The sequence below is a fragment of the Musca domestica genome, unplaced genomic scaffold (assembly GCF_030504385.1).
Source record: "Musca domestica strain aabys unplaced genomic scaffold, Musca_domestica.polishedcontigs.V.1.1 2, whole genome shotgun sequence".
Lineage (NCBI taxonomy): Eukaryota > Metazoa > Arthropoda > Insecta > Diptera > Muscidae > Musca > Musca domestica.
The window spans coordinates 23,280,960-23,307,440 of NW_026712249.1; the positions used below are offsets into that span (position 1 = coordinate 23,280,960).

The 26,481-nt window shown below is 36.9% G+C and overlaps 1 protein-coding gene across 3 annotated transcripts; it reads right to left on the reverse strand.

Moving 5' to 3' along the window:
• Positions 1-212: 212 nt before the first annotated feature.
• Positions 213-6,548, reverse strand: LOC101900192 (N-acetylgalactosaminyltransferase 7). 3 transcript variants are annotated; one of them, XM_059122001.1, is made up of 5 exons: positions 6,254-6,548; positions 5,911-6,190; positions 5,329-5,805; positions 3,916-5,131; positions 213-424 (listed from the first exon to the last, which is right to left on the reverse strand). In XM_059122001.1, exons 2-4 carry the CDS (start codon positions 6,110-6,112, stop codon positions 4,038-4,040), a joined length of 1,773 nt encoding a protein of 590 aa, XP_058977984.1. In that variant the 5' UTR covers positions 6,113-6,190; positions 6,254-6,548; the 3' UTR covers positions 213-424; positions 3,916-4,037. The 3 variants fall into 3 exon arrangements, with proteins under 3 accessions (XP_058977984.1, XP_058977983.1, XP_058977982.1); XM_059122000.1 differs by having other exon boundaries at positions 6,247-6,548; XM_059121999.1 differs by having other exon boundaries at positions 5,911-6,548.
• Between the last annotated feature and the right edge of the window lie 19,933 nt (positions 6,549-26,481).

Consider the following 26,481-nt stretch of genomic DNA (forward strand, 5'->3'; position numbering starts at 1 on the left):
TTGTAATTTTTTCTTCTTGTATGTAAATATCATGCCTCTGTTGTTTATTTTAATCGTTCACTTTTTTAGAAAAAGCTAATTGATCAGTTATGTATGAAACCCCAAAATATTTTTTTTAGTTCTATGTATAATGTGTAGGTGTGTGTGTTTTTTCATTATCAAAATCGAGACAGCTATCCATTTGATGATTCGTGTTCCACAGCGTAACAATCCTGTTTTCCTTTTTTCTCTATATATTTATATATTTTCTATGTATAATTTCCTAATAGATATATTGCTTATAAAATTATTTTATAGGCCGTTTAAGAGTTTCTTTCTTTGTATCATTTGGAATACTTAACGATGATGGGCAGAGTATTGTTGTTAATGTCCATTGTGGTAATAGATAAGCGCGTGTGTGTGTGTGTTTTAGACGTCATTAAAGCTGTAATAAATCAGAATAAATTAAAAAGAAGTTTTAATACGATAAATCCTTTGTCAAGAACACAGTAAACGGGTTTTACAAGAATGCAACATTTCTTATTGTTATCTTGCTTTATTTTTTCTTCTAAAACCAGTAAGGAAACCTTAAAAGTCGGGCGGGGCCGACTACATAATACCCTACACTACTATGCATGTTTAGTAGAGCTCCCGTAACAAAAAAAAGTTTGTATTGGGAAGTTATGTGAAGTAGATCATACCAACTATGAACTTTTTTTGAATGCGTATCATGACTTTAAAGTAGTCTCAATTTGGGAACTATATCCAACTCCGAATCGATTTTCAACAAATTTGACGGAGGCTTTTGTACCTCTAGTATCTAATAACATTGCTGTATAGTGCATGATATGACATAATAATTATAATCGATAAGAATTAAACAAAAAAAGGAAAAAAGCTATATGTTTGGCCGGACCGAACTTTGAATACCCTCCACTATTTACAACGAATTTGGCAATTTTCAAAAAAATAAAAATAAATAAATAAATAAAATAATCTAAATCTATTAAAAATTCTGTTAAAGTCTTAAAAATACCGAGTGTAGGCGTTATATAAGGATCTATACGATGACGTGGACCTGCATGGGCAACTTTTGCGAAACTTGAAAAAAATAAATTCGGTGAATAATGTCGCTAAAATCATCAAAGTACCAAATATAGGGAGGTACCGTTTATGGGGGCTGTACGCAAACGTGGACCTGCAAAGACAATTTTCTGTCATAGGTTGTAGTTTCAAATTACGAACTTCAAATACCAAATTTGAACCATTCCGGTGAATAATGTCGCGAAAATCATACAAATACCGAATATCGGGAGGTACCGTTATATGGGGGGCTATACGAAGACGTGGATTTGCACAGACAATTTTCTATCATAGGTTGTAGCATCTGTTACGAACTTCAAATAACAAATTTAAAACAAACAATGAATAATGTAGCTAAAATAATCAAATTTTCGAATATGGGGAGGTACAGTTATATGGGGGCTATACGAAGACGCGAACCTAAACAGACAATTTTCTGCCTTAGGCTGCAGTATTTATTACGAACATTAAATACCAAATTTGAAACAATTCCGGTGAATAATGTCGCTAATATCATCAAAATACCGAATATCAGGAGGTACCATTATATGGGTGCTATACCAAAACGTGGACCTACATGACACATTTTCAATACCAAAAGTCCTGCAGACATAATACACATTTGAGTTAAAATTTACCAACCTACTTAATTTCGTTCGGAAGCAACAGTGATTTCCACAGACGGACGGACCTCGCTAAATCGACTTAGAATTTTATGCTGATCAGGAATATATACTTTGTGGGGTCTAAAATGTATATTTCGAGGTATTACAAACGGAACGACAAATCTTAATATACCCTCCTTACTATGGTGGAGGGTATAAAAATATTTATTGGAGCAATAAAACCGGACCGAGTTCCATCAAATGGAAAATTTCGGTTGAATATGTAAAAATCTACTCAATTTGGGCTGATATTACAAATGAGCAACGACCGTAAAATCAAATAAATGTGTATATCGAAGGCATATAAAAATCTGAACGGATCTCGATAAAATGTCCGGTATCAAATATCATTGTTGTGGAAGGCATATTACGAATGTGAGGGACTTTAACACAAAATCGGATAAAACATATGTGGGAACTATAGGTATATCTGAACCGATTTTCACCAATATTTGCTTTTGGGCTGAATTCCACCGGAATTGCCAAAATTCACTCCATTTGGGCTAATATTAGCCATTTGGTGAACAAAATTTCTGAAATCGGATAAAGATATATATGAGAGCTATATCCAAATCTTAAGCGATCTTGATAATATTTTGAGTACTTTTTTCTGAGCTGTATCTGATATCTGGTACCACAGATCATTGTTGTGGAGTGCGTATTACGCATGCGAGGGGCATAAAACCCCAAATTGGATGAAACATATATATGGGAGCTGTAGCTATATCTGAACCAATTTTCACCAAATTTGATGTATTTGATTCTAGACTGAATTAGGTCGGATTTGCCAAAATTCAGGTCATTTGGACTGATATTGACCGTTTGGTGCACAATTAACCCGAAACCAGTTGAAGATATATGTGGGAGCTATATATAAATTTGAAATGATTCTAAACATGATTCTAAAGGGCTAAACAATTATTGTTTGCAAAATTTCATCTCAATCGGATAACAAATGCGACCTACAAGAACACATGGACAGACAGAAAATGATTCTATGAATATCATCAAACTATGGGTCTATCTCGATTCCTACTCTATGTTAGAAACAAATGCACAAAGTCTTAATACTCTGACCACTATGAGGTGTAGAGTATAATTAAAATCCCATAAAATTTTTCTTTTACTCCAATGAGTTCTTTGTAAATCGCCTTAGATCATGTTCTGAACTTTAACAAGATACAACATAACGTGGAAATACATAAAGCGCTTATTTGACTGGCTTCTTCCGAAATTAAGACAGGAGCCTACACCCAAAATCGAGCTAAGATATCCTAAAACTCCTTTGTTCCTCTACGAAGAAGCCAACCGATGACTTAAGCCAGCCAAATAAGCACTATATGCATTCCCACCTTTAATATACCCTGTATTTGAATGAATAAATGGAAGTTTAACTTCGGAATTGATTGAGAGTCATTGTGCATGACTTCACTGTCCTGCATTTACTTTAATTGTCCCTTTCTTAGAAAAACCAGCAGAAGAGATCAAACGTAAATAAAACCAGTAGGACAACGCTTTCTAGTGACAAAAAAATGCTAAAATATCTCGGTGAAGTTCGGCTTCATCTGGTAAACCTCACTAATGAAAAAAAATTTATTTACGCAAATGTTATAACAATTGAAAATATATGTGGATAAAAAACCGAATCTACATTTGTTTAGACAGTCTGTTGCAAGATCCGTTTGTTCTGACCACTCAGAGCGTAGGGGTTTGATTAGCAGAAACCTATAAATCCAATAGTCTGATATGATCTATGTTAAATATATCATTTTTGAAACAAATCGGATACTCCCTCGAAATTTATTAAATACGGTTGGATTTGCATATTAGCTATGTTTGATAAGTCATATTTGAAACAAATCGGACACTCCCTCGTTATAGTTCAGCAAAAACAAGAATATCAATATCTGAAGCATGAACAGAATAAAAAAATTCAAATAATTTCTCAAAACGCAAAATGGATGTCGTAGTTGAAATTATAACAACAAAGTGGCATTTTCAAAAACACTAACTATTTCTAGTAGACGAAGTCGTACTCTTATTAATTCAATTGTTCAAACAATAAACCGGCCAAGTAGTCATTTGCATAAATATTTAAGCAACTGCAAAAAACTCACGCGCACACACACACACCCATGTTCGTCATTGACATTTACTAAACAATATAAAGAAACAACATTTGCCTTACCCATAATTATTACATCGTTAAGATTACCCCTTCTTCTGTTTTGTATGTCTGTATATGCTGCAGTCTCTGCACCTTCGTCTTCATTCATCTTCACTTCCTCATCTTCATCTTAAATTGATTGTCTAATAGTTAGGTTTGATTGGTTTAAAATACCATTGTTGATAGCCATCATTAACATCACAGTGCGCCAAAAACAATTGTTGTGTGGTGGGGTGGACAGCAACACATTTTCGATGGGCTCGATGCAATAGGTGTTTGGTGTTCTCATCATAACTCCATGGACCATCGGTTGTGCCCAAACGACAAACGGCTAATTTAATACCCTGGCGATCGGCCTCAACGCAACGTTCACCCACACCCAGTTGACCGGCAGCATTTAAACGTATCAATTGATTATTACCACCACCATGACAATGTGACAGGCCCATAATGGCGGGGGGCTGATGACCCATTGAATCTAGGCAATTTTCCGTTGCCACTGATCTCAATTCACCCCATTGCAAGTTGGCCGGTAGGGCAGGGAATTTGTCATATACATCATAGGCAATATTATCCATATACCATTGGAACGATTTACAATTGAGTCGTTTCTTTAGGGCCAATTGTTCACTTATATCACCCATATCCAAATATCTAGCCAAAGGTTCTCGGGTATAGAAGTATTCTTTGTGGGTCTCATCAAACCATGTCTCAATGACACGCTTGTAGTTAATTGTAATCAATGGTCCCTTTTTCTTGCTGGCCAACTTGCCAAAGTTGTAAGGCATAAATCCACGATACACATGGCCAACATGTGAACAGGGTACCCATTCAATACTGCCACCACATTGCCAAATTTTAAAACTTAATTCGAAATTTTCACCACCCCATACCAAGAGGCCAGGGTCATAGGCACCCAGTTCCAAAAAGTATTCACGATTAATGGCAAATAGACCGCCGGCGTGGGTGGGACTGCGATAAGGTTCGGAGTTGTGTTGTCTACGACGTTGTTCCCGCTTGGGCACCTCATTCTCCTTGTACAACATACCCCATTCAAAAATGCCACGGAAATGATTTTCACTTCCATAAACGGAACGATATTCAAATGTTTTATAATCAATGCCATCGATAATAGGCACAGTCATTACGGTGCGATCACGATAAATGGGAGCCAATAATGGTGGAAGCCAGTTTGTGTTCACCTCACAATGGGCATCAAGGAAGACTATTACTTCGCCTAAAAACAAAAAGGGTTATGCATTACTATGTTGTACAAGAAAGGAGGAAAAAATAAATGAGAAGATATATTTTCTAATAAGAAAATTTTAAACGGATATTTTCTTATCAGAAAAATTATCCGACTAATATCGAGAATTGAAATTGTTCTTTTACAACACACACACTCTCAACATGTCGTCCCCGAAACGAACTCACCTGTTGCCTCCTTAGCACCACGCGAACGAGTTCGAATCAAACCTTCCCTTTCCTTGTTGCGTATCAAACGAACCAACCCCTTAAATTGTTTAATGTAATTTTCCAACTCCTCGCCCAAATTCTTTTTATCCGAATAATCATCGACCAATATAATTTCGTGTAAAATATGCTTAGGTGTACGGTCTATGACCGAATGGACGGTACGTAACAGCACTGAAAAGCCTTCATTGTGAAAGACAATAATAACACTGGTCTTTGGCAAATCGTATGGATAATTCCAATGTTTACACTCTTCCAGACGGGTGTCGCGCACACTGCGATGCATGGAGATGTCATCAGAGGCGGCAATATTCATGCCATATTCCATTTCGGACTCATCTGCTTCGTTTTTCTTATGGGCTGGCATATGATATGCCTCGCCATTTTCACCGGGACCAACACGTTCTTCCAGCGTGGTGGGTTCAAAGTTACCCAAACCTGTAACACCAAAATGTGAGTAATTGTTTAATTATTTATGTTTTTCACATTATTGTTGTTGTCGTTGTTCACTGTATGACATTTTGTTCAACGATTGTTTATTACCTTCTACCAAAACCGGTATTTCCTTGGGTCTCCCCTCCAGACGTTGATAGTGACGTCGTCCCGTGCCAAATTTAGCCTGATAAACCTCTTGCACTCTTTTGTGGCCATCACTCCAAGTGATCAACAAATACAAAAGTGGCAAAAGTATTAGCAACAATGCCAAACGGCAAATGCGTCCATTGCGTATATTACTAATTCGCATGTTGATCTAAATTATGTTTTTTTGTTCTTTATCTCAATTATTCTAGAGAGATTCTGTAGCACTTATCAGGTCTGCTACCTGCATGAAATGGTAACAATTAATATCTTTTGTCGACGTGTCTTTCGTTTACAAACCACCAACCAATCCGACCGCCTTAACTAGGCTTAGTGACAGAAACTCTCTTCTTTGGCTGCTCTAATCGTAATAACACACTACTTTTCTTGTTGTGCTTTCTTTCTTCTTTGGTTGTTGTTGTGTTCTGTCTTTGCCAACCAAAAAGCGATGTACGTTCTCACATCTCCCAACCGGAGCACCAAAAGATCAACCCGACGTCAATAACAATGCCCATAAACATACCAACAATGCACGGGATGAATGAACGAAGGCAACTTCAAATGCGAATAAAAAATGCCGCTAGTAAATTATAAAACAGGGATATGTAGGTCGACTATCGACCAATTGAATTTGGTAATGAAAAATTTCTGCCATTGGCAAAAATTACAGAGTAGACTTTTCGTAATCGATTTTCGATGTTGAGGATGACGATCTTTTATGAAGCATTTATTTGAGTCAAATAATATGCCACTATTTAAGAGTTTCTATTTTGACGCCAAGATCAACAAGTCCATGATACGAATACATTTTTTCTTTTAGTTTTCCATTATACTTTGACATTAATATGCCTAGCCATGACCTCAAGCTTTTTATGTACTTGAACCTTTTGTTTTGCCATGGTGGAGGAATACAGGTAGATCGACACAGATGCTGGGACAATGAAATGTCAAACCGATTTTGGAATTGAAAATGTTGAATGAAAAATAATTGAAATTTGTAAAAATTTTTGAAAAATACATATCATTACAACATCCGATTTGCGTCGTATAAGAAAACATATAAAAATCTACTTATTTTTGACAAAACATTTAAAATAATTTGATACATCAATGTTCACAAGCGTTGATGCATCTACCTATATTCTTCTACTATGAGTTGCATTTTCTTCGATATCATAATGGGAAAATCGGTTATCGTAGTAAAACTTTGTTTAATCTCGTAGTTCTGGAACAGAGCAAGAATCTACTAATTTTTAGTCTGCTTCAGAACTGCAAGAATGTAAATATTTTTACTACGATAACTGATTTTCCCTTTATAGTATCGAAGAAAATTGCAAAACTAGTCGATTCTTGCAGGTATTGGAACAGAGCATTTGCGATTTTTTTCGATATCATAAAGGGAAAATCGGTTAAAGTAGCAAAAACTTTTATATTCTTGCAATTCTGCAACAGAGCAAGTTTTTGTATGCCTATGCACTGTTTAGAATAAAGAACAAAACAATTGAAAAAATCAAATTCTGTTGAAATTTAAATGTATTGCAGCTTTTGGGAAGAACCATGGTATAATAAGGAAGTAGAATAGCTTATGTGGCGTTTCCACTGCACTTGATTCGCTCTCTATTCGTTGTTTAACCCTTAACTATGAAAAAACTACCTAATTCTTCACACAAAATTTCCTGAGCGAACACTCATATTTGTACGTTGTTCAAATCAAATCACTCTCAGAACAACGAAAAAATATGTCCCATCCCTAACAAATGAGAGCATTTATCGAAAAAATAAATTATGACATTTAAAATTAAAAATAGAAAAATTTAATGAAATTTTAAAAATTTTTGGGAAGACTGAAAATTATGAATGAAAACTACAATGTTGAATGGCGTATGTACATTCAAACGAAAGTAAATTTTGTTTTCTCTCTCATTCGAGGTACGCATTTGGTCCACGAGTTAAAATTTCTACAGAAAACTGCAAACAAAATAGTCAATATTTTCAAAATGTTTCTATCGGCAGAAAAAATGTTTGACAAGTGTCTCTCCAGCAGAATTTAAAAATGGAAAAACACAAAAATGTGTTCAAAATGTCAACATTTACACAAAAAGTTGAAATCGTGAATGAAAATTGTAAAATTAATGATATAATAAATCTTTGGGAGGAAAACAATAATTTCTTCTATTCATATTAGTGAGAATTTCATGTATTTTCGTATAAATTCCCATTAAAATCAACAAACAAAATTTTTGAAAAAAGGAATTATTTTACTATGAATTACGAATCGTGCCGTAAGAACGGGTTAATTCGTGTACCTAATTCTGAGAGCGAACAACGTTGTTCGGTTTCCAATGGAAACATGCTATTAGCAAAACTGCAGAAATACAGCACTGAGGCGATGGCAGAAGTCGGGCACACTTAGAAAAAAAATTGTAATCAGCTGATGGCTCTAACTTACCTTTTTATTGTACCATGGGAAGGAGAATTGCAATTGCATTCAAAACTCGATGTTGTGAAAAAACACGTTTTTCGCGATTTTATTATATTTACAAATATTAGGAGGGTAAAAATAAAAAACAGTTTGTTGCCTTTTTTATTGGTAAATTTGAAGTTACAAGCCTCTAGCTTCAGGGTTGTGTTTTTAAAATTAAATCATTCTGCCTAACCTTGTATTTATTGTACCATGACGAAAGGCGATGGTAGAGCTATCAGCTGATTACAATTGCTCTGTCCCAGAACTTCAAGGATGTGAAAATGTTTACTATATTAAAAATAATATATATTTTTACTTTATGATATCGAAAAAAATGCAAAACTAGAAGATCCCTACACTACGCCATCTATGAACAAACTATAATAAACTACATAATATTTTTCAACCAACAATCTGGCATCATTTTTTTAGCAAAGCAGCCATTTTGTTTCAATTCAATTTAGTTTCATTCGTTTGTGTTCGTCGAACTCGTTGTTGATTGTCTTGTGAAAATTTGTATTTTTTCAAGTTAAAAAGTGTTTAAAAATAAAATAAATCATAAATAATTGTAATTTAAGTCTTTCTGTGCGGTAAGTAATTGAAGTTTATTGAATTTCGCATGAATATGTGGACGAAAAATGGAGAAGAAAAAATTGGATGTCTACATTTGTTGGGTGTGTGGAATGTCGTTCGTTCCGTTTCTTCTTTTTTATTTGTGGAAGAGGGGAGGGGTGAATTGTTGTGGATTTTTATTGTATGTATTTGTTTATTGAATTTCTTTGGTAAGACGAATGCAAACCTCAAAGGTATTTGGAGAAGCATATCATATTCTCATAGGTGGATTGAAGTTTTAAATCGCCGGATATGTATTTGAAAATCTGGTGTTAAAAATGGTGTTACAACAACAACGAATAATTTTCCGTAATTTTGTTTTCCTTTGTTTCTTGGGTTTCTTGGCGATGGACATTTATTTTTTTTGTATTTGTAGATATGCTCTGTATATGTATGGTGAAGGAACGGAACAACGGTATTAATGCTACGAGTTAGTGTATTTATGTCAATCCGACTAAAAGTAATCGAATAATGAGTAGTTGTGTAGTTTAATCAATACGGTCGACAAGATGTGGAATTTTATTGTTTATATTTTCGAATGGAAATATTTTGGTGATAACAGGTAATAAGGTGCTACTTGTAAAGATAATGAAACACACTTATTACCCGTTGACGCCATGTAAAGCCGCGTTTACACTGAGACTGCCGCATATTTTCACGATGAAGCAAGTGCATTTAACAACACTGACGAAAGGACCGCTTAGAAATTAATTCTGAAATGTATAACCATTTCCTTCATCTAGTTCTCTTCGCCCCGACAAAAATCCTGTGTTTGCTTTGAAAAACCATAGTCTGGAGGCCAAATCGATTTCTAGATCCTAGTTATTTAGAATCGTTTGAATTTATATAAAATGTCAGTCAGCTGATCTTTCCAGTTCGGGATAGACTACAATAGTTTCACTTTTAGGAGCAGACATACAACACGTCAAAATGTTTCGATTAACATTTAATTTTAAACAAATCCAGGATTTGAGATGTTTTAGGTATAGAACACAGAAATAAGCATGCTCACACATTCTTCAAAAAAGAAACCCAATGAGGATTTTAGAATGAGGTTTTATTTTCTGGTCTCGTTTTGTTTGACCCTGGCATACAGGTAACCGCTGGAGAAATCTGGAGTATCTTGTCTATAAAAAATTGTATGCCTATAAAAAATTGTAGTTACTTCTATCAAAGCTACAAATCTTCATAAGAGAGTAAGAACATTGCAAGAGATGTTGGTATTAGTTTTTCTCCATCCTCACTGCTTTCGTTTCCTTTTATTCCTTTTATTTCAGAATTCTCGAAGCTTTCGATTTGATGTTGAAAATTTAATGGCAGACAGCCGTGAAAAATAGGTTGACACCGATTAGATTTTATTATGGTCAGGGTATTATATATTTGTGCATTTGTTTGTAACATTCAAAATGAAACGATATAGACCCATAGTTACTTTTGAGGATCTTCATAGAATCTCTTTCTGAGTCGATTTAGGCGTGTCAGTCTGTCTGTCCATATATTTTTGTGAATAAAACGCAGCTCGCAGCTTTATTATCCGATAGAGATTACATTTTGCAAACAATATTTGTTTGGCCCAATCACGAACCCTATTGAAATTGGTGATAATCGGATCAGATTTAGATATAGCTCCCATATACCTTCAACCGATTTCGTGTTAATTGTGCACCAAATGGCTAATATAAGTGCATATGACCTGTATTTTGGTACATCACACCGAATTCGGTCTAGAAGCAAATTTGGAGAAAATCGGTTCAGATATAGCTTTAGCTCCCATATGTATGTTTCATCCGAGTTTTGGGGTATTTAGTCCCTCACATGCGTAACATGCACCCCATAAGAATGATATTTGGTACCGAACATTGATACTGCTCGAAAATACCTCTGTCAAGTTATATCAATATCAGTCCAAATGACCTGAATTTTGTCATATTCGACCGAATTCAGTCTAGAAGCAAGTACATCAAATTTGATAAAGCTATAGCTCCCATATATATGTTTCATCTTATTAGGTGTTTAGGTCCCTCACATTCGTAATATGCATTAGACTCAATTCCACCGTCAAAACTACGCCAGATTTGATCAAATGTTCACCATATCGAATGTGAGAATTTAGCCCCAGTTTTACTAGTAAGCTGGCATGACCACAACATAATTTGTTTCCACAGTCTCATTATCCGAAGTAGTTGGAAGTTTTATATCTCGGGGTCTTCCACCGTGAGTTGGCTGTCGGGAAATATAAAGATTTCTTGTTAAAGTTTTTCGTTATAATTTATGTCAGCTCATATATTCTTATTTTCAACCACCAACGAAGTGGTGAATCATTGGATTACGCATTTTTATATTTTTTTTTGCAAAGCCAGGACCTCATACCTCATGAAAATTAGAAATCGGAATGCATATGAAATGCAATTTTCTTAACCCAATGCATGACTCCCAAAACTTAATAAAATGGTCCTAATACTAATGCTCTTTCCGATGCCACCCAAACAAAGTTTTTTTTTTACAATACTTTCTTTCAAATTGCCTGACATCTGAACCCAGTGTTGAAAATAATCTATGTTTATTGTAAATTAAATGGATTACATTCCAATTAGATTATTTGAAACACAAGTTGTGTTTACATATTTAAATAATTATGTCTGGTTCATCATCGTTAAAGAGAGAAAAACGAATTCTCAGATGGTTACATTTGTCTCGGGTCTTATGTCTGATTACAATACCAACGAGATGCTGTCGTCGACCACGACGGCATCGTTGATGGTGTTTAACAAGTAAACAACAACACTAACAATCCATTCGGCCTAACAAGAACATGGTTAGTAATGTGTGGAGAATGGATGGAGGAGATATAGCAGGCAAAACATTATTTCCAACATGAACAAACCGACGCACAAAAACAACAAATATGCTCTCTCTGCCCCCCCCACCCCATTCCTCAATCACACACAGAAATTTGTCTTCTTGTTGGATTTTCTTTGGTTGTGACATATTCTCTGCTCTGTTCCACTGTCGCAGTCAACGTCTCTGCCCGCTGTGTTGGGAATGAGAGCAGCCAGCTACATACCATTTCATTTCTGTATACCACTCACTGTTACGTTTCGGCTTTCATCGTGTAATGGCTGCGTTTTGTTGTGTTGTCCGCTAACAAACTGCAAGGAAAATTCAAAGAATTTTTTATCAAGGAATTATTAAAAAATACTTTCAAAAAATAATTGCAATAAAAATATTACAAATATTTTGTGAAGTTTGTAAATCAGAACCAACAACAAATAATTGTATTTAACCGTTTTTCAATAAAAGGTGATTGCAATAAAATAAATTACTAATAATTTCGTGGGTGCATAAAAAAGTAGAGTGATAAACAACCAACTGAAATACCTACATTTTTGCATTTGAACTTTACTTTGCCGTCCGTCTCCTCTGTCCAATTAACTGGCTCTTCTGACGGGGGACTGGCGGTAGCTGGTGGTGTTCCTCCATTCCATATTATTATTGTATTGTGAGTGTGAATTTGTTATGTGTGTTTGTTTGTTAGGAGGCTCTCTGTGTCTGGGATTTCGACAACAGCGGCGGCGGTGGCTTGTAGTTTTTCCTTTGTGTCTGTGTTTCTCCATTTCATTTTGTTATGTTTTGTGTGTAAAAAAGGCTAGTTTTAGTTGTTATTATAAACCGTACATACATACACTTTATATATCACCTTTTGGCTACGTACATACATGGATTACATGAGCTGGGGGTGTGTGCGTGCGTGTATTTGTGTGTGTTCTATGTACCTTGTGCACATTATTTCTTTTCCATACAACCCAATGTCGTTCTCCTGCAACATAAACGGAAATGTTTACGGAATGACTAATGATTTGTTTGTTTGTTTATTTATTTATTTTGTCTGTCCGTTTGTCTCGTTTGTTATGTTGTGTTTTATTTGCTCATTCGTTTCGGTTGAGTCTTTTTTTTGTTTACTTTCTTGATGGTGTTATTTGTATAATGTGTTGAAAAAACTGTGTTTTGCAACATATTCTTTTTTGCAACTTTGTTCTCCATTTCTTTGGCAATGAAACGAAGGGAGAATTTTTAATTTAATTTGTCTAAGCACAATATTTTGCTGCAATATAGGTCATTTACCTTCGTTCTTCGTTTACCCATAGAAAATGCAGTGGAAATTCATACCACAAGCCATAGTCTGATAAACCAAGTATCCAGCGGTGTTTAACATTTTTCTAATGTGATCTACAAAAATATATATCGAAGTCAACACCTTGAATTTGATGCTTAGGTAGTTTTGAGCTCAGCTCAAATTTCCGGATACTTCCCTAAGAAGAAATATTTCCCTACATTTTGGGAAAAATACCTATTCGAAAATTTTAGGAAATGTGGATAAGATATTCGAAATACCAATAATTAACAATGCAGTCAAATGGAACACTAAGAATAAAGCGTTCTTCATGTGGCAATAAGTCTTCAGGACTTTTGGTATGGAAAATGGATCATATTATATTATAATTAATTTAGAGTAGTCATGTATAGAAGTTTTTGGAACCGTCCATGGCCCTGTCGGCTAGGTTTCTGTACAAATTGAAAAAAAAAAAAAATAAATGTAGGTCCACGTTTTGGTATAGCCCCCATATAATGGTGCCTCCCTTTCTTCGGTATTTTGATGATTTTAGCGACATTTTTCACCGGAATAGTTCACCAGAATTTGATATTTGAAGTTCGTAATTAATATTACAGTCTATTTTCTGTGCAATTCCAAGTCTTCGTATAGCCCCCATATAATGGTGGTACCTCCCTATATTCGGTATTTTGATGATTTAGCGACATTATTCACCGGAATGGTTTAAAATTTGGTATTTGAAGTTCGTTATGGATATTACAGCCTGTTGCAGAATATATTCTTTGCAGGTCCACGTCTTTGTATAGCCCCCATATAACGGCAACTGTCGATATTCGGTATTTTGATGATTTTAGCGACATTATTCACCGGAATTGTTTCAAATTCGGTATTTGAAGTTCGTAATGGATACTACAGCCTGTGACAGAAAATTGTCTGTGCAGGTTCGTGTGCCCCCCAAAAAAAAGGAGTCATTCATGGTGGATAAAACTCCTCCCAACTCCTACCCAGGCCTGTCGGGAAGGATATTCATGATCAAAATAGGTAGGTCAAACGCTGTAAAATAGAGCCTCTGGATCAAGAAGCCTGTCAGGCAGGTGTTAGTGGCATTCATACTGATGCAGTCACAAATGCCATCAACTATTACAGTATGGACACGAATTGACGAAGATGTGCCTAACGTCTGCTATGCGTGTGATACTGGTTCCCACAATTCGCTGCAACTTCTAAATTTCCCTGCCAAACCCCTAAAAATTATGTTCCATGACTCTAATATTTTGCGACCACTTCCTCCAATAATAGGCTTGTATAGACTAGGTTGCCAGCCGCTGGCCGAAACTGGAGTGTTGCTGTTACAGGTCAATCCAAAGTCGAAGAACCCGCTGCCGTGGGATTGTAGGATTGTGTGGGAAAGTAGAAACAAGATCCTCAAGGCGCTGGTTAGCAATGATGCTCCAGTGTGGTCTGCGATTGCAACGCAGTGGAAAAGTATTCAGACCTACCAAAATGCCGCATTGAGAACTGCAAAAGGTTGGCTCCTCATGACTTCTGTGGACCATTAACATAAGGAGACGAAGGTTCTTCCCTTACGTCAGCATAATCATATGTTCTCGTTGCAGTTCCTGCTTGGGTGTTATCGTGGGAGTCACCCTAACCACCATATGGTGGACAGAACTCCCCCAACCAGGCATGTCAGGAAGGGCCTGCATGATCTAGAGAGAGAGTGGTCCAGCGATATAAGAGAGAACTTATAGATCATGAAGCCTATCAAGCGGTCCAGCCCCATCCATTGCAGCTGAAGAACGTCGGCTGCCTGGGCTTACCAGGGTAGTTTTGTCCCAATTACGTTCAGGATGGTGCAGCCGTCTCAATTCATATTGGGCACGAATTGACGAAGATGTGCGGAACCTCTGCCCAGCGTGCGATACAGGCCCGCACAATACGCTGCATCTGTTCAATTGTCCAGCCAAGTCTACGCAACTATCAACCCAGATTTGTTTCCATATTCACACTTGTGTGGGGTTTTTGGTAGACAGGCATTGTATTATCCTGGTGCTAAAATCAAGCTAAAGTAAAATGTGACACGACACTAATGGAGCCGTTGGAGTTTTTATATATATTGACGTGTATAATATTTTCCCATTGATAGACTGCTACCTCTAGAATAGAAAAATATTGGTTGTCAACGAAATCCATTTAATTCCTTTTAGTGAGATGTTACTATCCCTTCCTTCTCGTAGAACATTGTCATATTGAACATGTTTTAGCATATTCGAAATGATCTAAATATTATTAGTTGACCCAATTGTTAGACTGACAAACGTTTCTGACACATGGAAGCAAATGTCCATCGTATTTTTCATTATTTTCTTTTCGCCTCAAATATATCTAAAAATAAATGCGAAAAATTTTATTATTTCTTTGGAAAGTGTAGTGTTTTTTTATCAACACATATATTTTATGACATGTCAATGTATTTCCGCGGCAAACATATTGTGCTATGGCCAATAGTATAAGTAATTATAATCTCTCATTTGGGCAAAAGGGACAGTTCTGTGAAAGACAAAACATAAAATGAAAATTAAGGAAGCAACGGACGGTGGGAATAAATAAAAAATAAATTCTTGGAAAATACAATGTGAAAGAAACCTACACTTTTGCTGCCTCCTCCCTCCAACAAACATCCCCTATTCGAGAGCATATTATACAAAGTAAGAAAAAAAAAACATACCAAAAACCGCCAGGTACTTTAGGGATTAACGAATTGTGCTGCGATACAATCACCATCAACAACAATAACCGAACCGACAATAACAAATCAAAAAGCGGCAAAGATATAACATTTGTGACGAAATAGAAACACATGTTCTGCATGGAGAATGGTTTAATAATTCTGAAATGATGACAAACGTTCAAGTCGTAAAATTCATGTTTTCTTTGGTGAGAATTACATTTTAGGGAATTTAAAATAAAACTTTTTCTATTGCCGACTATTTAAGGCACAAATCTGCTTAGCCATACATTGGAGGTCATTATTTACAATATCTATTCGTGTCATGTATAAATATGGGTTTTTTGGTAACAATAACAATAAATAACACCAGGAGAGGAAGTGTTTTTTATTAACATTAAATTATGTAATAATTGTATAGAAATTGAATAACAAATATAATTCGAAGAAACTATTGCCGCCGGATGGTGTGAAATTTAAACCTGGGAGATAGTAGTTTTTAAACCATTTCTTTGTTGAAGACAGTTCCGATAAATCCCGTTGATTATTTAAATTACACATCATTTTAATCGCAGATGGAACAAGGTCTCCTATGAAAGATATTCTGTGTGTTTACCATATGTAAGCCACCTTCTATGAAACTTAAGTAAACAAAATACATTTTATAGAGTTTTTTTAGACTTTCAATACTCCATTCAGAGACCTCTGAGCCATTATGTCCATCCTGCTTGTCTAGAAAAAGTAATTTGAAGAGTGTAATGACAACGGGATGTTTGAAAGTTATGAACGTCAAAGCGATCTGTGTCTAATAAACTTGTTAAGATTATAAACTCTCCTACTTTCTCAAAGTAGTTACACATATTTATTAGGACAGGGCTTCCCATAAACTACTATCGATCTCTCTATCTCTACTTTAACTTCACAAAGTCTAGAGTACCTCAAGCAACATTTGTCCCATTTAGATATTGTTCTTTTTTTCATGCTATGGAGACGAGATTTTTGTTCGCGTGATAACTGGCAGGTTGACCCTACATGCCTCGCAACCTGTTTTCGGATGTCATTTGATTCAACCTGTTTGAAGGGAGTATTTTTGAAATATGCAATATAATAGGTTGTTGGACAGACGCATCCAGTTGTAAATCAATCGACTGAGAGCCCCTCCTAAGTTAGTTGTTATGCATATTATTCCCTACTATATTGCTTTGGCCAGGAACCTAGCAATGCCAATTTGAGTCACGTATCCCAAGAAGAGTCGTTCTGCAGTCGCGAATCTTGCTCAAGGTTATGATATCAGAACCCGGATCTTGTAATGCCATTTTCAAAGTCCACCAACACTTGACCCTTCAGACGACCAGAACTTCGATTGGAGAACAGCTGAAGAACGTCATCTGCCCAAACAAACCAGGGTAGTTTTGGCGTTCAGGACTGTGAAGTCATCTCAATTCGTATTGGGCTCGAATTGACGAAGATGTGTGTGACGTCTGCCCGTCGGTGATACAGGTCCGCACAATACGCTAGACCTCTTTAAATTGCACCGCCAAACCTACCCAATTCACTCCAGAAGATCTCTGGTTACAGCCCAGATAAGGCAGCCGAATTTGTAAACCTAGAGCTCAAACCGGATTAGCAGAATCCAACAACTGGAGAACAGTGAATTTATCATAGACCTTCTATGAATTGTTTACAGAGGGATTGGGGAATGTGTCGGGAACAGCATCATCCATTCAGATAGTCCAGAAAATATTGACTACCCGTCCAACCAGTCTGATTTGTATGGCTACTAATAGGTCCAATATCATGGTAGTCGGATATACAAACTCTAAATTGAATATCTTAACCTAAAATCTCACGTTTCACCGCTATATATAGTATGCGTGCCTGTCCGGAATGAAGTGTTAAAGCAGGGACATAGCCTGGAAAATTTCCTACTGTACATCTTTGTCAATTCCTGCCCAATATGAATTGAGACGGCTGCAGCATCCTTAACGTAGTTGGGCCAAAACTATATGGTTTGCCTAGGCAGCCGACGATTTTTAGCTGCAATGGATGGGGGTGGACTCCGAAAATTTCATTCATACTGTAAATGTTAACTACGTCTGCGACTGCATCAGTATGAATGCTTTTCAGACCTGCTTGATAGGCTTTATGACCTAGGGGATCTCTCTTATATAGCTGGACCTCCTTCTCTAGATCATGTAGATTCTTCCTGACACGCCTGGGCGGGGGAGTTCTGTCTACCATATGGTGGTTAGGACGACTCCCACGATAAAACCAAAGCATATGATTATGCTAATGTAAATGGTGCGTGACTTGTTGGTGTGTCTCGACTGAAGATTTTTTCTTATGGAATCGATTGACCTGCCAACAGAAAGACCTAACAATACTGTGTGAATTTCTTGCCAAATAATACGAAAACGAAAAATGTTGTTCAAGTAGGTCCAGAATGGTACCTCAATTCCTATTTGGTTCGCGTTAACGGTGAATTTCCTTGCCACGTGCATTAAGACCGTACGAACTCTGCAGGCTCCCATTCTTATGTATCCTAAAAGGACTTTCTGTATCAATACAAATGTATGCATTTAACTGCTTTAATAATTAAATCCCCCAAAAAAAAACGACGACGGTTCCACATGCTGGACGATAGGTTAAATTAGCATTTACGCTTCTAATAATTAATTTTAAATATATTCCTCGAGAAAGAATTAAAACGCCTTATTTATGCTTCCATGACCGGAGAAAATTGTATATTTTTAGAATATTTAAACAGTATGCCCCATGTTAACACCCATTTTATAAACAGACCTATAATTTTCATTTTAATTACACATTTAAAATAATTGTCGACCCTACTAATTTGTAATTTTTCTTTCGTTTTTTTACAGGTGTGGTGTACAACGCCTAAATCACCAAAATGAGTTTCATGCAAACACAAAATCGTACAAGTAAGTAGCATTTAATTAGTTTTTATTAACACCCCCCAAAAAAGGATATTTTTAAAAATGCTTGCCTCTATCAAGAAGTTCTCAGTTGATTTTAAAATGTGTGAGAAGCATAATCATTTGTGAATTCGTTTTTTATCAATTAGCACAACTAACGGTAATATCGACTCAATTTTCGTCATAACGAAAAAACTCAAAAATTAAAGTATCCTTAAAATATCGTTGAATATCTACAATTTATTATTGTGACAAATGTTCAAATCTCTCCAATCATAAGAACACTCTAAGCAGCAGTCCCATATATCAAAACTTGTACTTGGTGGTATTAAACCAATGAAAGCCGAACCACCAGAAAATATGCTTTTGTCAACATTTTTTGCATATATAAACCCTTCAAAAGAAACGAGCAGCAGCTTCAAGCCCAGTAGTCATTAAGCCAACAACGCTTGATTGCATATTTCAAACCAATTTCTTTTTGTCAACAAAAAGTCATGTACAATTTATATGTAAAAAACGCTGAACTACTTATTATACTACAGCAGCCAACATATTATGAACACACACACAAACATCCTACCTATTCCTTACTCCTCCTATCGCCAATCCTAAGGAAAGAAAAAATATTCCCAAAAAAGTACACAAAATATGTCTTCTTAAAACCATAAGAGTTATAGAAATTGCGACTGATTGCTAGCTGGTTCGTCGACAGTGTGTTGGCTTTTTCTCTCCCTCCTTCTCCTTTCTTTCCTTTTGTATCAAAAGTGCACTTGAAGCAAAATATGGTATGTACTTGGAAGCGAGACACAACGACACATCAACATCAGTCGTCGTCAGCAGCCAGCAGTCAGTCAAGTTAGCATTAGGCCAAACATATGCCCACAACACAAGTACGAGGAAGAAACATATGTGGTGAGTAGGGAAGAAGAAGTAAGCGAAAAAAAAGAAAATTGCAAACAAACGTGGTGTTAACAAGCATCAATAGCAATATTATTATTTTCGAATATATGTTTGCGTGTATGTGTTTTAGTCGCATTTTCAAGACTTAACACGCGCTGCCATATGGCCGCTCGAGTTCTCCCACACCTTCTTCATTATGAAACAACCACCGAATCATTAACTCCTTTATATTACTGTTTTCTAAAGATGTCATCAATTCAAGTAACCAACGGATTCAGTAATAAGGGTTATTTTAAAATTTAGGATAAAAGTAGATTTCTCAATGCTCTACTATTGAGCATGTATACTTCTTCAGACTACGAACCAGTTCATCGGCTCCAAAAAATTTTAACGCCTTTTTCATCGAAATCGGTGGTCAGCACAGTGGCAGTAGAGATGAGGCTATCACTGAAGGTTGATGGTGTTTATCAATTTCCCAAGGTCCTACGTTCGAAGTTGGAACAAGATTTTCAAATCTCTGGCCGGCAGCACTCTGGGTGCTGAAAAAGCAACATTCTTGACCTCCTACTACGCAATAGCCCGGTCTGTGGTAAACTATAAGCCTGCGGTGTGGTCCGCCAATGTATATTCTCCAAGGCCCTAGAGGCTTTATTCGATAGCTTCGTTAAGTCGTTCGCGCAAACTACAGCTGTCTGCGGCAAGAGTCGAAGTTGGAACAAGATTTTCAAATCTCTGGCCGACAGCACTCTGTGAGCTGAAAAAGCATTCTTGTTGACCTCTTACAATGCGATAGGCCGGTCTGTGGTACACTATGCGGCTACGGTGTGGTCCGCCAACGTAAGTGCTACGCATGGAAACATATTCGGTCCTGCCAGAACGCAGCTTATGATACCCGATGATAATCTACATAAGGAGGCGAAGGCCTTACCGGCGCGACAGCATAATAAAATGCTCTAATCTCCGTGCAGGCAAGTAAGGAAATACCTTTATGATCTAGAGAGAGAGAGAGAGAGAGAGGTACATAAGTATGAGATATAGCCTCTAAATCAACAGGCCTATCAGACAGGACTGAAGAATATTCACTCTGATGCCGTAACAGCAGTTGAAGAACAATACCTGCCGCGACAAACCAGAGCAGTTTTGGCACAATTGAGATCTGGATGGTGCAGTTCGCAAAACGGACAGGTGGCACAGGTCCACACGACAACTTTTTTGCAGCCTAGCCAAACCTACTCACTTAATTCCTGTATCCCTATGAAACAATACAGATCGCTTGAATTGAAAGTTAGAATCAGATCCATATTAGTGGGCGGGGGTACTCTCATCCACAAATATTAGTCTGTCAATAAGCTTAAAGTTTTATCAATGTCTTCCCTCTGTCTTTTCGCAGACTGTCTAAGAAAGTTTGGCTGTAACCCTTTCTAATCCCTGAAGTAGCCCACTTGAACATACTCTGACATTATCTTTTGAGAAGGAATTGTCGTGGGTCTATCGTGCTGCACGTCAAATATATTCTCAAATAATTAGAAGTGCTTTGCAGCCTTAGGTTAGGTTAAAGAATGCGCGGTTGCATAAACAACCACTCCACTCGGAGACCTATTGGTCCATTGTGTTAATCCCAATTAAATGACTTTAAGAGAATAGAATAAAGAAAAGAGGAGGAAACGAATAGCGGACAGTGAAGAAGCGGGAATCTGAGTAAAGAGTAGAGAAGTTAGTAGGTTTGCATCCACGGTGTAATCAGCGTGTCCTCCTTAGCCATTTTAGTCTTCTGGGTAACTGAAGAATGATCGCTTTCTCGATGTCGGAGAGGGAGGACAAGTCTGGCAGAATTTGCTTACTGAGTAGTCTCTGTCCTGACAAACCCTGCAGTATTCAGTGTCGTCACCCCCCATTCGGATGTCATGGCCTTTATGTTGCAGTGTCCTGTAATTAGGCCCACTACAAGCTTCAATTCCAGCTTCGTCATGGATATGAGTGACCTCGATCTCCTTCAAGACTTCAGCGGCCAAATTTTTTTGTCGTCAAAAATTTTAAACTCGGTCTCGAAATACTTCACAATGTAAAACTCACATATGGGCAACTGTTATTACTTCCATATTCACTATAACAATTATTCCCACAAAAAAAGCTGGAGTTTTACTTCTCTTTAAATCCTTCCTACAACAATAATCCGTAGCCAGGCGCTCCACCATACAAACGAAAATGTTTGTCTCACTGACATGGAGAAACAGGCTGACTTGCTGTGTTACTTCTGTACAGCAGAAAAAAATTATGTTGTAAGCCTTTTTTCAGTGTTAAATAAAAAGGATAATTTTTTTGATGTCGGGTGGTCCTTAACAAAATTTTGCAATCGTTTGTAATATATGATGGTCTTCGTCTATACATCATTTTTTTTTTTTGCTTTTGTATGTAAGCGCCACTTCCTCCTGTTGGTTTCTGCCTATACACTCAAGTGGTTTTCATTCATTCATTGCATCGAAAAATATGGGAAATTGAATATTGCTGGCTTAGCATTTATTCCACTCTTTTTGCCACTTCAATTTAAATTAATGCATACTCATAAACATTTTTCTGCCTTTGTTTTAAGGGCATTTTAATGCCACACATTAGAATAAAGCAAGTAGATGACTTATGCAGCAGAGGGAAAGAGAGTGAGTGCAAAGGTGGAGGGAGGAAGCACGAGGACAAATCAATGGAAAGTAATTGAAAATATACAACGTTTTTTTATGGATACTTCCTCGTTTATTTGCATAATCAGATAAGTAATAATCTCATTTATTGATCTCGGTGTCGAAGTCCCAAAGACTAGAGGGTCGCAATTTAAAAATAAATTGGACCGGAAAATTGATCACGCATTCGACTTTTACAAAATGAGCAACAAATATGGGAAATTTTACTCTCTATCTCTGATAGCTGTCTTAGCATTTCAGCTATCTTCTTGATTGCTAGAATCTCCATCCGAAGAACGGGTGGCTTGGTGTGCCTCTACATATTTTCATATGCAACCGATTAATCTGCCAACAAGCATTTATACCCAGAACCAACAATACTGTGTGAATTTCATACTAAATAATACAAAAGCGAAGAATTTTTTCCAATTAGGTTCAGAATGCTACCTCAATTCCTATTGGGCTAGAGTTTACGATGAATTTATTTCCACGTGCATTAAGACCACCGTACTAACCCTGCAGGCTCCTTTCCATTATCATGTATCTCAAAACGCTTTAGACGCTGACAGTAAAGGTTTCGGACTTTCAAAGCAAATATACGTATTTTACGATTTTAATAATTGGTTTGCTCCCAGTTTCGACATATCGTCCACTGAGTCACAGAGAAGTCGATCAACGATCTTCTCGAGGTTATCGGTCAGATGGCTTTAGATTCCCTACAATCGGTCTTTAAGTTCCGTCTTCGTCCAGCTTCTTTTTGAAGCAGCTGACATAAAATCTTATTGGTTGTTGAACAGTCTCATCAAACAATATATCAATCAACTGGGAACGTTCTCGAGCTAATTCGTCAGGCACTCATTCCCCTCATGTTGCTTTGTCCTGGAACCCAACAAAGCGTAATGCAATCACGTATATCAATGAGGGCTTTCTTGCAGTCTTGATTGGCTCTCGATTTAAAGGCACTTAATTTGATCAGACACCTCATTCCACACATGTTGCTATGTCCTGGCGATAACTAAAGCGTAATGCAATCACCTAGTTAAATGAGTGTTTCTCGATACAGACAAGAGTGACCCTCAATATAAAGGCACTTAATTTGATAACTTTAAGGGTTGCCTGACTATCGACATATCCATATAGTCACTGGTCCTGTTATGCTATTGCCAGTTCTTTTACCGTCCCTTCATTGCAAGAATCTCCGCCTGAACAGCGCTGCGATTGTCATTAAGTTTATATGATTGTTTATATAGTCATTGGTTTAGGGCAGAATATGCCAGCACCGGTGCCTTCATCTATCTTGGAACCATCTGCGTAAATGGTCAAACCGTTCAGAGGAGGTTCACCGCTAGTCCAGGCGTCCCTATCTGCCAGCCTACGAATGACTTATTCTACCATGATGGATTCTAGCTCCGGTGGCGAAACATTGTATGTATATAGGTCCACGTTTTTGTATAGCCCCCATATAACGGTACCTTCCGATATTCGGTGTCTTAATGATTTTTGTCACATTTCCACGGATTTGTCTTAAAATCCAGTGGCGGAACATGGTAAATATAGGTCTAGTTTGGGTATAACTCTCATATAACGATACCTGCTGATATTCGGGTTTTCGACGATTTTTGCTACATTTTGGAACGGATTTGTCCACAAATTGGTATTTGTAGTTCATAATAAGTCTAGGACTCCGGCGGCAGAACTGTGTATGTATAGGTCCACGTTTTCCTATAGCGCACATATAACAGTACCTACCGACATTTGGTATTTCGATAATCCTAGTCACATTTAGCCACGAAACTGTTTCAAATTTGGTATTTAAAAACATTTCGTAGATTGCAATCATTGAAGTACAAAATTGTCTATGGAGGTTTCCGTTTTGGTATGGCCCCCATACAACGTCCTCACACACTTTATGGGTTTTTGAAAACTTTAACATCATTATCCACATGGTCTTACTTGTATTTGTAGTTTAAAGATCACGTGTGATACTTTTATATAAAAATGATTTCTTTATCCATATAAAATGATATAAAAATGATTTTTTTGGGTATTAAAATTTCGGCCCTGCCGGATAATTTCTTGGTTCAAATTATTCCACAAATCAACAATAAAAGCTATGTCAGATATGGGGTAGTACAAATCATCTATCTCTCTGCTAGCTATCCATATTCTAATATCTTTAATAATCTGCAAAAATCCTGACAAGGAATTAAAGTATAATCCCCTTTAAACACGAATAACATTTAAAACGTAGAAGATTTAAATTTAATTTCTGTTTCATATCGACTTCTCCCCTTCCACTTGAATTTCTTTAGTTATGCGCCGAATATATTTGTTTTATTCGTTTTTTTTTTCCAATATCCAAGCGAACGAACGAAGCCATCAATGATTTGATTGATATCCCATTGGTATTCAATGAGTTTTTGATATCCCCCAATTTTGTTTTCTAGCATTTTCTCCTGTTAGTCCTTTTTTTTTTTTTGCTTGCCACGTCTCCCTTTTCGTTTGGGCTTGTGCTTGAAATTCCCAGCAGGATATTCCTTTCTTCATTGTATGCGCCAGCATGTTTGAAATCAGCTTAAATTTTAAAGAACTTTAAATATATTTTCTCTATGCATTTTTCCTCACGAATTGGATTGATTCGTTCGTCGTTTACTTGCTATCCCATGAGAGGTGGAGGGGTGTGGGTGGAAGGACGACGAGGTGGTTGAATATTTGAAATTTGTATTCTTATTTGCTATTTTGCATAAATGATTATGTTCACTTTAAAACGGTGGTAGTTGTTCAGTTGTTGTTATTGTTGTTACTGCTACTACTCCTTGTTACTTTGGCTGTGTGTGTTATTTGTATGTTTGCCATGGACATGCTCTGTTGATGATTTGTTGACATTTAATATTGTTGTAATCACCACCACATCAGTTTGCTGCTGTCGTCCCCACCATCGTCATTATCACAATCATCAGTACAAACAAGCAAAACATCACCATTATCATCATTATTGTGTGTAGTACAAATTGAGCTGTTGCCTGGATGGCTGACTGGTCTGCCCTGGCCTGGCCTGTCTACACGCTGCTGCCTGCCTGCCTGACTTGTATCAATGAATGGAAAATGAATGAAACGACGATGAACTCTACACCCAACCTAAATATCCCCTTACAAGAAATGAAAAAAAAAAACACAACCGAAAACATAAAATGACAGTGTAGTATTGTTTGTGTGTATGTGTATAATTTCCAACCATTATGCCATAGTAAGATTGTGCCTGTCTGTCTGTCCATAAGTAATGCGGGGAGGATGTTTACTTCTTTACTTGTTTCTTTGCAAATAAAAAAATCTAACAAGAGGCTCAATGATTACTGGAATATGATACGAATCTCAAATTCTATTTTCACACACAATCATTACTACGGAATTATTTGTTAAAAGCCGTTATTGATATCTAATTGCATGGGGAAGGACGACGACAACGGGACTTTAAATCGAACCAAAGGATGCGTATAATAATCGTATTTATTCACAGTGGTACCGTTTATTTTATTAAAAAGGGATTGGTTGATTAACATCGGGTATCTGTTGGAAATTGGAAGAATTTGTTTGTTTCTTTCTTTCTCAAGACGGGTATAATGTTCTAAAATTTGCAATGAAAAGGAAAGCCAGGGAACACTATTACACACTCCCCTCTTTGCGATGCGTTGGATACGCTGCTCACCAGGCATATTTTGCATGGATCATCGCTTACGAGGGCTCTTCTTTGTAAAGTAGTATCTACTTCAAAGTCATTGCGATAAAGCATATGCAAAGCAGCAGAACAATCCAAGATCGAATCAAGTTCTACTAACCAATCTTTATACCCTCAGTCATGTGGCTGGAGAGAGGGTATATATCATTTTATACGGCCAAAACGTGCGTCATCGAACAAAAGATTTAGACCCTAGGATTCTTTGGACCAAATCTTTTTCAGGACATTTAGAGTCGATTTAGCGATGTCCGCCCGTCTGTCTGGTGCGCACGGTAACTCTCGAAGGGAGTATCCGATTTGGTCTAAACTTGGTACAACGTAATATTATTATCAAACTTAAATCGAGTTCCGAGATGGGCAATATCGGCCCACTCCT